The sequence below is a fragment of the Electrona antarctica genome, assembly GCF_951216825.1.
Source record: "Electrona antarctica genome assembly, chromosome: 4".
Classification (NCBI taxonomy): domain Eukaryota; kingdom Metazoa; phylum Chordata; class Actinopteri; order Myctophiformes; family Myctophidae; genus Electrona; species Electrona antarctica.
In genome coordinates this window covers 34,529,153-34,542,300 of record NC_136809.1, presented here as the reverse complement: position 1 = coordinate 34,542,300, position 13,148 = coordinate 34,529,153, and the positions used below count along the sequence as shown (strand labels likewise).

At 45.8% G+C, this 13,148-nt stretch overlaps 1 protein-coding gene across 2 annotated transcripts in view; it reads left to right on the top strand.

The window, feature by feature from the left end:
- Positions 1-13,148, top strand: part of LOC306921752 (protein jagged-1a-like) — a 41,494-nt gene that overhangs the window by 4,074 nt on the left and 24,272 nt on the right. For both annotated transcript variants that reach the window (XM_079499037.1, XM_079499036.1), the window contains exons 3-4: positions 8,331-8,388; positions 12,994-13,148. The exon at positions 12,994-13,148 is cut by the window's right edge and continues 103 nt beyond it. In XM_079499037.1, the coding sequence (XP_079355163.1) occupies positions 8,331-8,388; positions 12,994-13,148 (213 nt within the window). The remainder of the gene's footprint in view (positions 1-8,330; positions 8,389-12,993) is intronic.

Below are 13,148 nucleotides of genomic sequence, written 5' to 3'. Positions count from 1 at the left end.
TGATAAGTCACTCTCAATAGAAGCTGATTAGAGGCTGGTTGGTGTTGAGGTCATGTAGCACCCAGTGAGTCACATGAGGGTCCATTCATTCACACCACAGTTGTCTGCTCAACAGGTCATTTTTAGCCTCGTCTATACTTCATTGTATGACAGTGTTGTTTGCCGAATAGAGTAGATCTGCAAGATCAACAACATGCCATGCCACGCGTTTTTGAGCTTGCAGATCTACTCTTTTTGCGGAAAGTGACATCGGCTTATGACGGAGCATAAATGAAGGAGAACGGACAGAATCCAGCAGCCACTGTGACTGGCAGAAGGGCCACTAAAACAAATTGGTTCCCTGTCCTTAACTTATACTCTGGCGTACGACATATAGCTCAGACTTGATAGAGCCATTCTGATTCCAATCTGAACATAATTACAAGAGCTAATGTTATCAGACAGATAAACACGCACACATGAGTTCTCTCTCCTAATTGTCAGGAATTGGTATCCAGACCAGAAAATGCATTTTCTGTTAACTAAAGAGCTGGAGAGACGCGAAGACCCCCCGTTACTGAGACCCCCCGTTACTGAACAAACACTCTACAGCAATGATTGCCATGGGAATGTAGAGCTATTTAACACTTACTGTAACAGAGAAAGTATCACTCACGGCACCTTTAATGATCCCCGGGGGGTTAATGCGGTGGATACAGTAGCAGGATACAGACAGAGATAAGACCACAATGGCTGGAATGGCAGGGCACCGCGGGGCCTGCAGGCCGCATGCGCTGCAGGGTGCGTCTCTGCTGGTGGCGTGCCTTTACAACGTCACTCTAAATGGGACAATGACTGCGGGACAATGGCTGCTGTTAGAGGGGGCCGTAAAACACCTGTGGCTTATCTAACGCACCGCGTTAACACACAATGCTGCCCAGGAAACGCTCCATTTCAAGCTAAATGTACCGCAAACATTCCTTACGTGGTTTTACCACGTAGCTGCCCATGTGAACGCTCCGTTTTGTTTACATCACATTTTAACCACTTAAACGTAGTTGAGCCGGGTCTCCCCAGGGCTCTATAAGTAAGTCAAAGTAAGTAGGCTCGGCGGGAGCCATATGGGCAGGAAGAACCTGTTCCTGTTGTGTGAGGTGGCTTGATGTCCAAGTACATCCCCTGGACATCACGCTATACAAGTACATCCCCTGGACATCACGCTATACAAGTACATCCCCCGGACATGACACTAGTATGTCACAGGATGCTGAGTGCCAAGCAGGGAGGCATTGGGTACCATTTTTATAGTCTTTGATATGACCCGGGCTGGGGGAATCAAACACCCTACCTCCCAGTCTCAGACACTCCACTGACCACAAGACCACTGAGATGGGCTCTGTAGTTACTCTTTTCCGCTCTTCACCAAATTTATTTTGCAAAAATAGCCAATTTACAAGCTGACCATGCGTTGTAATGCAGCACGTTGGGATCTTGTAGATCTGCTATTTTCATACCCTGCCCTCCCCGATAGGAACACTAGGGTTCATATCAAGTCACTTAGCACGTTTAAAAATAACAGAAGGATGACAAAACTGAAATTATCTCCATAATAAATCATATAGTCCACAAAATAATAACTAATATCAAACTCATATAAATCACAATAGCATAACAAACCATGGGTCAAATTCAGAGTTGAGCTATAGAGAAAAGGTGGGTCTTTATCTGGGATGAGAGATGATTCTAGAACAGGGTTCATCAATGTGTCCATACACGGACACATGTGTCTGTGGACTGTGGCAAAGAGTTGGTCTTGTCCGTGACAATTTTTTATTTGTATTTTTACACACCATTATAATGTTCTTATTTTGACTTTATGTCAATGTCAATTCTCCAGGTTTTCTGCAGAAGATGTATGACACTTATGTACTACAAAAGTATGGCATTTTAGGGGTCCAAAGTGGTTCTCAAATGTTTTATTTGCAAGGACCCACTTAACTCTAAGTGTAAAAATACTAAACATATAACCAAATTGACCCTTACGGGTCCCATATGGGTTCTGTTTGTACACTCTCAGGTACAGACCTTTTATGGTCATTCAGTGCTCTTTATGTGCTTCTGCTGATATTAATGTTCACTCATTTTGTATGTGCGTGGCAAAAATTAAATTTTGACAAAAATGTCCACCACAAACAAGCATGGCGATGATCACTGTTCCAGAGTCAAGAGACAACAACAGAGAAATGTTTAAAAGGTGCTGCAGACAGACAGTGGATCTGAGCCTGAGTTTAATTGGTGTCATGGGAATGTGCCTGTTTCTTTGTGTCCTCCTTGATTACAATCCTGAGGTCCATGACAGCGTTTTAATTTGAAAGGGGACTTTCAGACAGAGCTTCAGTAGATATTCTGTCATTCTGGATGTTAACCTTTGTCTTATTTTCCTATTCTACGGTATATCTTTTGTGTTTGTGTTTCATTTTTTCTGTGTCATGTTTGAAATAAGACTCCCGCGTACAGAGAGAGAGACACACAAAACGCTCCAGCTGGGGCCGTTCACAAAGAATTTGAAACCATCAGGGAAACTTTTTCTTTTTTTTGTCTTTTCTTTTCTTTTTTTCGGGATAGGATTTTAGTCTTATCGCCTGAATTTGGGTTTTGAGTGAAGAGAAGCCAGATCTCCGGTGGAACCAAGTGATTGGATGTTTTGGGGCCGGTTGCCTGGCAACGGGGGCTTCCTGCTGGGAAAAGGAGAACAAGGAAAGGGGGACAGAGAGAGAGGGGGGGAGGGGGAGGGAGACAGAGAGAGAGGGGGGGGGGGGGGAGGGAGAGGGGGAGGGAGACAGAGAGAGAGGGGGGGGGGAGGGGTGTAGAGGAGGAGTGGTTTACCTGCGAGGGCCTCTGCTTAGCTGTTACTGTGGTTTCTCTAGCACAGTGGATCTCAACCTTTTCTGGAGCAGCTCCCAGGGTTTGTTTTAGTGATCAATGAATCTATATAGTAGTCCGTCTTGGATCAGTGGAACGAACACGTAGTAGACAGTTCCTATTTATTGGTATCACAATGAAAAGAAAAATTTCAAGAAGAAAAAAAGTCATGACATTTTTTACATACTTTTAATATTGTATTTCCCAATTATTTGGGGGCCCACTTGTATTATCCTAACAGACCACCAGTATGGAACCCGGCCCACAGGTTGAGAACCACTGCTGTTTTCCGACGGGACGGGGTCAGTGTTTCTAAAAGGCTTCAGGCTGAAGACTGCATGTCTCACAGATGATGAATACGTTACTGATCTCCTCTCAGACAGATGCGCTGCTTTGACCTTTAGTTGCATTGTCAAGGACAAAACCCTTTTTACAAAGTCCCACATGAAACCTTAAAGTAATTTTTTCCTTCAGGCTTTTCTTGCCTTTATTGATAGTCCACAGCGTAGAGACACAGGAAACAGGGAGAGAGAGTTGGGGAGTGACATCGAATCCCGTTGTCAGGCATCAGATCGAATCCCGTTGTCAGGCATCAGAGCCTATACAGAAACATGGCTATTGGCGCTCCCGAGTCCCCCAAGTCCCCCAAGTCCTAAAAACACTCACAGTCTCTTGCAAAGTGGATATTGTTTTATGAGCAGGTATACTGTGAATGATATGATATGTTTTCAGTATATCGTCGTCGAGAAACCTTTTATCTCCATATCCCAACTTTGTGTTTTATCGTAAATGAATGCCGACTTGATCAAAAGTAGCAAAAGGAGCAGATCTGCATGCTGTTGTGCATGTCATTCATCTTAAACTCCTGGAAGTCTTGTTCGGGGTAAAAAAGTCAGATCCGTGGCGAACGGGGCCAGACAACTGCTGAGTTGTTTTGGAAGACATTCGTCTCTCGTCCTCATCTACATCAGCGGCCGCTGTGGCTTCCCACTCGGGGGCGACCAGATGAAGACAAACTATGTTGGTCAGCGTCTCCTGACACCCCGAGCTGTCGGATACGGCTCCGGTCGTCCTTGCGTCCAGTGGATGTGGTTAGATTCCATTTCAGGACACCAATCGTGTTGTCACTTTACATATTGGTACTTTTACGGTTCAGTTCTTTGAGAAATTGCTTGTTAAAGTCACACTGACCTCATTATATTTGCCAACCCTGAAGACAGAATGGCTGACACAACTTTTCACCGCGATGCAGTGCATGACAGTCCACGTGTACAGTGTTCAGTGACGCTGCAGCTACTGGCAACACGCTGTCTTCACTCCATTTCACAAAACCACTGCATCGTTCTGAACATGTCACCTCGCTCTGTTCCTTACAACACTTTGCCAAACAAACACCTTTTTACACAGTTTTCTCTGGTGCTTGTGTTCTTCTTTGTTTGTTTGTGTGTGTGTGTTTGTGTGTTTGTTTGTTTGTTTGTTTCTTTCTTTCTTTCTTTCTTTCTTTCTTTCTTTGTGTTTTTTTTAAGTATCTTTCCTCCTCTGTCATGCATTCTCTGCTTTTTTTTTACATGTTTCTTAACCTGACTATTTCTGACCTTCTGTCTTTCTTCATTCTCTCCCTCTAGCTTTCACTTTCTCACTCTCTATCCACCCCGCTCTCCCCCCTCTCTCTCTCTTTCTCTCTCTCTCTCTCTCTCTCTCTCTCTCTCTCTCTCTCTCTGTCTCTCTGTGTCTCTCGTCCGCTGGTTGCCCCCCAGACAGACAACAGAGTCAGTATCAGCTTATATTATCGGGAGGTGGAACAATGACGGTTCGCTCTGGCTGAGCTGGGGGCTGGATTACCAGACAATACGTGGCTCCAGGGAGCCCACAGGAAGCTGATGGAGGGATGATGGAGGTCAGAGCCTGTGTGGTTACCCCAACCCACCCCCCCCACTCACCCACCCACCCACCAACATAACACTATACGTCACCCCCACGTAATGTGCTGAGGTTGTCGTTATTCTGGAGCGTGACGTGAAGACTTAAACTCACGTCATTGTGGGGATTATGATCAGCATCAAGCAAGCAGTGTACGCATGCTGTATATGCACGTGCACGCACGTGTACACACACACACACACACACACACACACACACACACACACACACACACACACACACACACACACACACACACACACACTGTGCCTTATGCTTTCACACCTTTTATTTTTGAGCCCCTCCTATGCCCAGCTTTGAGGGTTTGTGTGAACATAAACATTGGCTGATGATTTGGCTGATCACTCCATAGCAATAATTTGATTGGTTGAGCAAAGTACATATTTTGAGGATAAAAGTGAAGACGCCAAAAGTGATTGGCCGAATGACATTTGTGATGATTTGATTGGCTGAGCATCCATTTGGTCATTTAGCTGGGGACCCCCTGGAACATCCCCCCAAAGGACCCATCGGGGTTCCCCTGACCCCACGTTGAGAACCAGCGGTCCCAAACTGCAGTGAAACTTCGTTGTAAAGAGGATAGAACTCTATATGGGGTGAAAAGAATGAGAGGTAAAGGAGGAACGGGAACCCAAAAGGCAACTTTAAGCATTCTTGAGACTGATAACTGCCCCAGTGAATTATGGGTCGTGGGTAATTAGAAAAGCCCGCAGGGATCTGCTCGGCTTTCATGTGGTCCCATCGGTCCGGCTCTGGAGGAACCCGCATGCGGTCTGCCTTGCCTCTCCACACCACCAAACATGGACATTTTAAAGACCACAGTTCCCTTCATGTTTACGGAGCTTGTAAACTCACCCCCTCCCCCCAAAAAAAGATCCGCCATCCATCGGTCATGATTGATCGATACATTCCATTTTGCCGCTGGGCTCGTTGGCCCAGTCGGTGAACGTTGATTGACAGGCTTTGGTTATCATGTCTACCGACAGGAAAAAGTCTTGACTTTTATTGTCACTTTGTTTTGTTTTTTTGTACTTTTACTGCGTTATAAATAGTTACTGTTGTGACATGATTTCTTGTCTCTGTTTAGCTTTAAAGTTGGTCTGGGATATTGTTTGGTGGTTTGTGATGTCAGTCTGAAACAGTTTTTGTTTTTGCTCCACTGTGCTGAGTCGCTGTACGGAGGAGGTACAGCCTGGGAAACGGAGCTCGTTTGAGACGTACAAATGTTTGCAGATGAGCATCATGTGACGTTGTTGTCAGCATGTAGACACGTGTTTGTTGGCAAGTGACACCGTCCTCCTGTCCTGCTACACAGACCAATTAGAGACCGCGTCCTCAACCATCCGGCTTGTCACAATCAACACTCCCTTTCTCTCTCTCTCTCTCCCTCCATCCATCCCTCCCTCCCTCCATCTCTCTCTTTCTTTCTCTCTCTCTCCCTCCCTCCATCCCTCCCTCCATCTCTCTTTTTCTTTATCTCTCTCTCCCTCCATCCCTCCCTCCCTCCCTCCCTCCATCTCTCTCTTTCTTTATCTCTCTCTCCCTCCATCCCTCCCTCCCTCCCTCCCTCCATCTCTCTCTTTCTTTATCTCTCTCTCCCTCCATCCCTCCCTCCCTCCCTCCCTCCATCTCTCTCTTTCTTTATCTCTCTCCCTCCATCCCTCCCTCCCTCTCTCCATCCCTCCCTCCCTCCCTCCCTCCATCTCTCTCTTTCTTTCTTTCTCTCTCTCTCCCTCCATCCATCCCTCCCTCCATCTCTCCGAGTGTGTGTGTGTGTGTGTGTGTGTGTGTGTGTGTGTGTGTGTGTGTGTGTGTGTGTGTGTGTGTGACGTGTGTGTGTGTGTGTGTGTGTGTGTGTGTGTGTGTGTGTGTGTCCCTTCCTCTCTCCCTCTCTCCCTCTCTCTCTCCTCCAGACCTGTCCAGACATGTTCCCTCATACATACACCTATTTTCCCGCTCCTCCCCTCCAGTGAGTGAAAACTGCCTCTGACCTTCTCCTGCTCCTCATAAAGAAATAGAGAAATATTGCGTTTTTTGGGGGAGTGATTTTCATGGGGCTCTAATAGATACTTTCATGATGTAGCAGCCATCTAATTACAGGCACGCGGCTAAGCGGCTGGTGCCACTAAGCTATAAATTACCTGTATTGTCTGGAGCTCTGAGGAGTCGATGCAAGCTGAGTTAGCTGACTCATCCAAAAACTATAGCACACAGCATGTCCATACCAAGTACCAACACCTCCTCTCCTCTCCCCTGCTCTCCTCTCCTCCCCTCTCCTCCCCTCTCCTCCCCTCTCTTCTTACTACTACAAAGTAGTTCATGTGTGATTGTTGGCAAATTAGAGTGAAGGATTAAGGGCTAACACACACGCACGCACGCACGCACGCACGCACGCACGCACGCACGCACGCACGCACGCACGCACGCACGCACGCACGCACACACACACACACACACACTCAAACACTAATGGTGCATGAGCACAATCTACTTCAGATGATACATTCTAGCAAGAATGTACGACTCTCTGTCTCTCTGTCATGACATTTGATAGTGGTGAGAACGATGGTGCCCTTAAGAGAGACAAAGAGCTTAAAAGAGGTGCCGAAATAATGGAGTACGCACGCACACACACACACACGCACGCACGCACGCACACACGCGCGCGCACACACACACACACACACACACACACACACACACACACACACACACACACACACACACACACACACACACACACACACACACACACACACACACACACACACACACACACACACAGAAACACACCAGGCCTCTAAGACATGATAACATAAATGTTTATCATGTCTTATACTGTTCGCTTGTTCAAGAGTAGTACAATGACCACAAGCACATAATCAACAGGTGATGAACAGGCTCTAGTGTAAACTAGGGATGAACTTTCTCCCCATGCTGTATTCTTGGCCATTAGGGAGCGTTGCATCTCTCCCACTGTGTTTGATGTCGAGACTGTGAATGCAAACATTACATAATATGCAGGGTTGAACAGTTTGTATGTGTGTGTGTGTGTGTGTGTGTGTGTGTGTGTGTGTGTGTGTGTGTGTGTGTGTGTGTGTGTGTGTGTGTGTGTGTGTGTGTGTGTGTGTGTGTGTTTGTGTTTGTGGGTACGAGCGAGCGAGTCAGTGTCAGGGTGACTCTTTGGAGATAAATGGTCACTGAGTATTGTATCGTGTAATGTGTAATTGAAAACTCTACATCAAAGAGTATACCTTTACATACATACATGTCTGAAGATGCTTTCTGGTCTATGCTGACAGACAAGTCGTGAAAACAATCAATCATTATTACCAACAAATAGATCAACATTACCATTACCGAATGTATCTGAACAATCACAACAGTGAAATGGGCGATGAATGTACATTAGTTGTAATGAACAGAACAGGTCTGGTGGGATGTTGTATTCTAATCTCCTCGTGTTCTCTTTCTCTTCCTTGGTTCAGAGGGCGTACACGTTGATCGTGGAAGCGTTGGACTTCAACAACGACTCGTCCACTGGCCGTGAGTATCCCTCCATCAAACCTAGAAGCACTGGGCCCTGCCGAAAAATGCTTACCAAGATTGTTAATTTAGGAAGATACACCATCCCGATTGGAGCCACTAGAGGCGACATGGTGCACAAATCCTACAAATGGTCTCCTAATAAGTGGGCGCGAACGTCCTATGATTACTGGTGCTAGATCCCACGAGAGTGTGGTGCTGGGACAAAGAAAGGTCGATAATAAAGTAGATTTTCTCTTGATTTGTCTCTCTGAAAAAAGCTATTTGAGTATGAAAAGCTTGTGACGATCGGATCCTATATTTAGTTCAGTGACCATGGAGCTAAAGAATGATTCAGAAGCTGTGTTCACGGAAGAATTCATTGATTGATACCTGGCAGTTAATGTGTTTTTACTGTGTTGTCATGGATCCTTTGTTGTTGTTTTTTACCTATGATGATATTGAATTATGTTGTTATTGTTCATGTTCATTGTTCATAGGGCCTAAATGGAAACAAGACCACAAGGACTTATGTTGGTGCTATCCCTTTTGGACTGAGTGTTTGACTGTACTCTGTTGCTGTTTATACATTCTGTCTAATAAACTATTCAATCAATTCAGTCAATTTGCTAAAAACACAAAAAGTTAAAACATGAAGATAAGAGGTTTCTGGCCGACTTGTATAGTTATGCTGATATAACTACATCAACGTCTATTATGTAACAGCTATCATGTTATCAATGTTTTATAATGGCTAATAAGCCCTGGTCTCAAACCTGACAGCTCACACTATGTATGTTTTGACATAGATGTGGTATGAGTTCATAATATCGTCCCATTCAGAAAAGAGGAGCGGTTGTAAAAGCGAGTGTTGGGGAGGGGGGCAGGGGGGGAGGCAGCCCCCCTGAGCTTCTGTTTGTTTTCAGATGGAGTGTTGGCTGTGTGTTGTATTTGTCGTCCCACAGGGAACCATTATAGGCCCCGTGTGAAATGGGCCCAGGGTGAGCTGACCGTTGCCCAGGTGTGCACGAGAGGAGAGGAGAGGAGTAGGGGAGAGATGGAGATGACAGTGTAGTGGAGTATGGGAGAGGAGGAGAGGAGAGGAGGAGGGGAGAGATGGAGATGACAGTGTAGTGGAGTATGGGAGAGGAGGAGTGGAGAGGAGGAGGGCAGAGATGGAGATGACAGTGTAGTGGAGTATGGGAGAGGAGGAGAGGAGAGGAGGAGGGGAGAGATGGAGATGACAGTGTAGTGGAGTATGGGAGAGGAGGAGTGGAGAGGAGGAGGGGAGAGATGGAGATGACAGTGTAGTGGAGTATGGGAGAGGAGGAGAGGAGAGGAGGAGGGGAGAGATGGAGATGACAGTGTAGTGGAGTATGGGAGAGGAGGAGTGGAGAGGAGGAGGGGAGAGATGGAGATGACAGTGTAGTGGAGTATGGGAGAGGAGGAGTGGAGAGGAGGAGGGGAGAGATGGAGATGACAGTGTAGTGGAGTATGGGAGAGGAGGAGTGGAGAGGAGGAGGGGAGAGATGGAGATGACAGTGTAGTGGAGTATGGGAGAGGAGGAGTGGAGAGGAGGAGGGGAGTGGAGAGGGAGTGGTGATAGGGTTTGAAATGAATCCGAGGTGCAATCACTGGATCTGCCAGGGCAGTAGTGATTACAAATCCTGTTACACCTGTATACTGTAACTGTGTTAACTGTGCATACGGTATACGGTACATCTGAATAGAAGTAGGTCTATGTTAACCTCACGTCACCAGGCTTTCCACCTCAGATCTATGTTACTGTATTTTAACATAAGTCATACTCACATAATGCTGGTACTTGGAGAGCCATTTATGTTCTGAAGTGGTAGGCCTATACTCAGGTTGAGAACCACTGCTTGTATTAGTAAAGGTGGATTTACTTGCATGATTCATCACATCGTATTGAAACCAATTCTGGCGGGCCAGTTATAAGATGAGGGTTTGGTGTGGATCTATTAAATTCAATACGCCTTCAAATTATTGTAGGTGAAGTTACAGTTGGCTTTGCACAGAAACGTCCGGTAAAAATACTTTTTACCTTTACTCTAAAAGTACATTTCAGAGCCTATAATTAGTTGTAACGAGTAACGAGTACTTTTACTTTTACCAAAGTAGTTTTTTACACAAGTAATTGTACTTCTACTTAAGTACAGAATGTGAGTACTTTTCCCATCTCTGCTTTTTCATTACTATTTTCTTTCTTCTTGTCTTGACACAGAATTGTACAGAAACAAATGTGCAGAATGTGATTTAGATATATCACGTTGTTTAGACAGATGCTATAGGTTCATTGTTTACCTGGTATCCTATAGTTTCAAATGTACACAATGTCATTTAGATTAGCATGTTGTTATGATAGGTCCATTGTTTACATTATATCCTAGTTACTTTGAAGCACTACAACTACATTGTTCACTCTGCCCTTTACTTATGTCCTTTACCCTGTTGTTTATTGGCTAGAGTTCCTGCTTACTCTGCTTATTCTGACTCCACACTTGTAATTAGCTCTGGATAAGAGCGTCTGCTAAATGCCTACAAATTGTAAATTGCTCGGGATTCTCAATTACTGCCCTGAGTGGGGGAACGCACACGACTGCTCATTTACTGCTCAAGTAAATAAGTAAGCCTTGCCGAGCCCATGTGTCTCCTGTTTCTGTAGCGTGAGGCATCTTGCTAAGTACACCCACCTGGACATGACACTACTTGGTCAAAGGAATTTCCCCCCAATCCAACCCTTGATACTGACTGCCAAGCAGGGGTCCCATTATTATAGTCTTTGGTATGGCCGGTATGACCCGGCTGAGGAGTTGAACCCCGACCTCGCAGTCGGACGCTCTAACCACAAGGCCGGGCTCCTGAGCTGGCTTTATTTCCTGCTTGTTAATTGCATTCACCTGGGTATCAGTAAAGTCTGAATTTAGCCCCCTGATTAAACATCTGGGATGAAATGTCATCAGTTATTTTTTCTTTTTGCCCCCAGCAGTGGAATGGAGAAGCATAAAGTGGTCATTTCTAAACAAAGTTATGATACTGTATACGTTTCGCAAAGTCATGAGTTACGGTTCCACATCTCAGACAGGTGTTGCCTTGACAGCCGCAGCAGTATTCATCATTCCAGTGTGAGGTTTAAATATTTGAAACTGTCGAGGGGAAGAGACGCGGCTCCTTTTTTGAAGGTCAGCTCATGTCTTCTTTCATACATCGCTGCGCTCGGTGCCGAGAGGTCAGCTTTTTTTTTTTTTTTTTTTAAATCTGCTATATCAGTGCCATTTTTTACACCCCATTTCCTTTCCCCTGTACGCAGTGCGATATGAATGGTCACAGTTTGCTCCCAGATTGATTATTTTTATTCCCTCTCTGGGGATTCCATATTCTGACCGTTTTTTTTGGCAAAAGCCCTCCATAATTTTGGTCCTCCCGGGGGAAGAGCGCCTGGAGCCCTGGCGTCACCTCAGCCCGACCACGCTTTGCACCCCGCTGGCGAAATACCGCACCACGACTCGGGATTTCTGCACTACGACTGCAAGCCAAGCCAGCCTCTGTACAGCGACTACAAACTGACACTGTCCTAACAAATACACCCCCCACCCCCCGCTCTCCCCTGCCCCCACCCCCTGGCCCTTCTCTGACACCACGACACGGAGGGTAAACAAAACGAGGAGCGTACTTCTCTGTTTGTCTTTGAGTCGCTTGGACAAAAGCTTGAGAGATGTCCAGTAGTGGACGGTCCGTCCTTCCTCCGTCGCCTGTCCCCCCACCCCCCCACCCCACCCTAGCCTGTATGTCCACAAGACCACTCTGTCCCCCCTACCCCACCCTAGCCTGTATGTCCACAAGACCACTCTGTCCGCCCTACCCCACCCTAGCCTGTGTAGCCAAGTGCATTTTTGTCAAATAGTGTACTTAACTTAAGTACAATTTAAGGTGCTTTAGTTTAAGGTTGAGACGCAGGTCTACAATAGTAAACATGAACTCTAGTTCAATAAACAATGTTATGGAATGTATCACACAATTCCATAACAACAACAAGGTAAATAGTCACATAAGAAGACTGCAGACAAGAGAATGTACTGCCTCAAAGAAACTGTCAAAACCACGTTTTTTCAATGTCAGGTCCGGGGACCTCGAGGTGACCAAATGGACCTTATAATGGGTCTGTAACTCTAAGTAAAAACAAAAACACAAGAATCACTGGTTCAAACAACATGCTATCTAAATAACATTAGTGGTTCTAGGTCTAGTCACTAGACTTAGACCACTAGACCTAGACTAATATTGTGCCATTGATTACACAGCTATCCGTGTTTATTCTTATTTGGACTACTAGCGTTTCAGTGTCAAGTCTAAGTCAAGTCAAGCATATTTATTTGTATAGCACATTTCATATGACAAACGCAGACTCAATGTGCTCACGTAAAATAAAAAGTGCTCATGGGCTTGAAAAGGTTTGTTTTACCACTGGTTTAGTGAATATATAGCACTTTCCAAAAGAACAGTGACAAAGTGCTTCCTGGTAATAGGAATACATGAACAAATGTCATTAGATGAGGAACACAACAACATGAAGTCACGGTCATTGTGCTGTGTGGTGGTTCACAGACGTGGGCGGCGAGACGATCGCGAGGGCCGTCCAGTCGGGGATGCTGAACCCGGACAGACGGTGGCAGAGCTTCCGCCACAACGGGCCCGTGGCGCAGTTCGAGTACCAGGTACGCGTCAGCTGCGACGAGCACTACTACGGCTTCGGGTGCAAC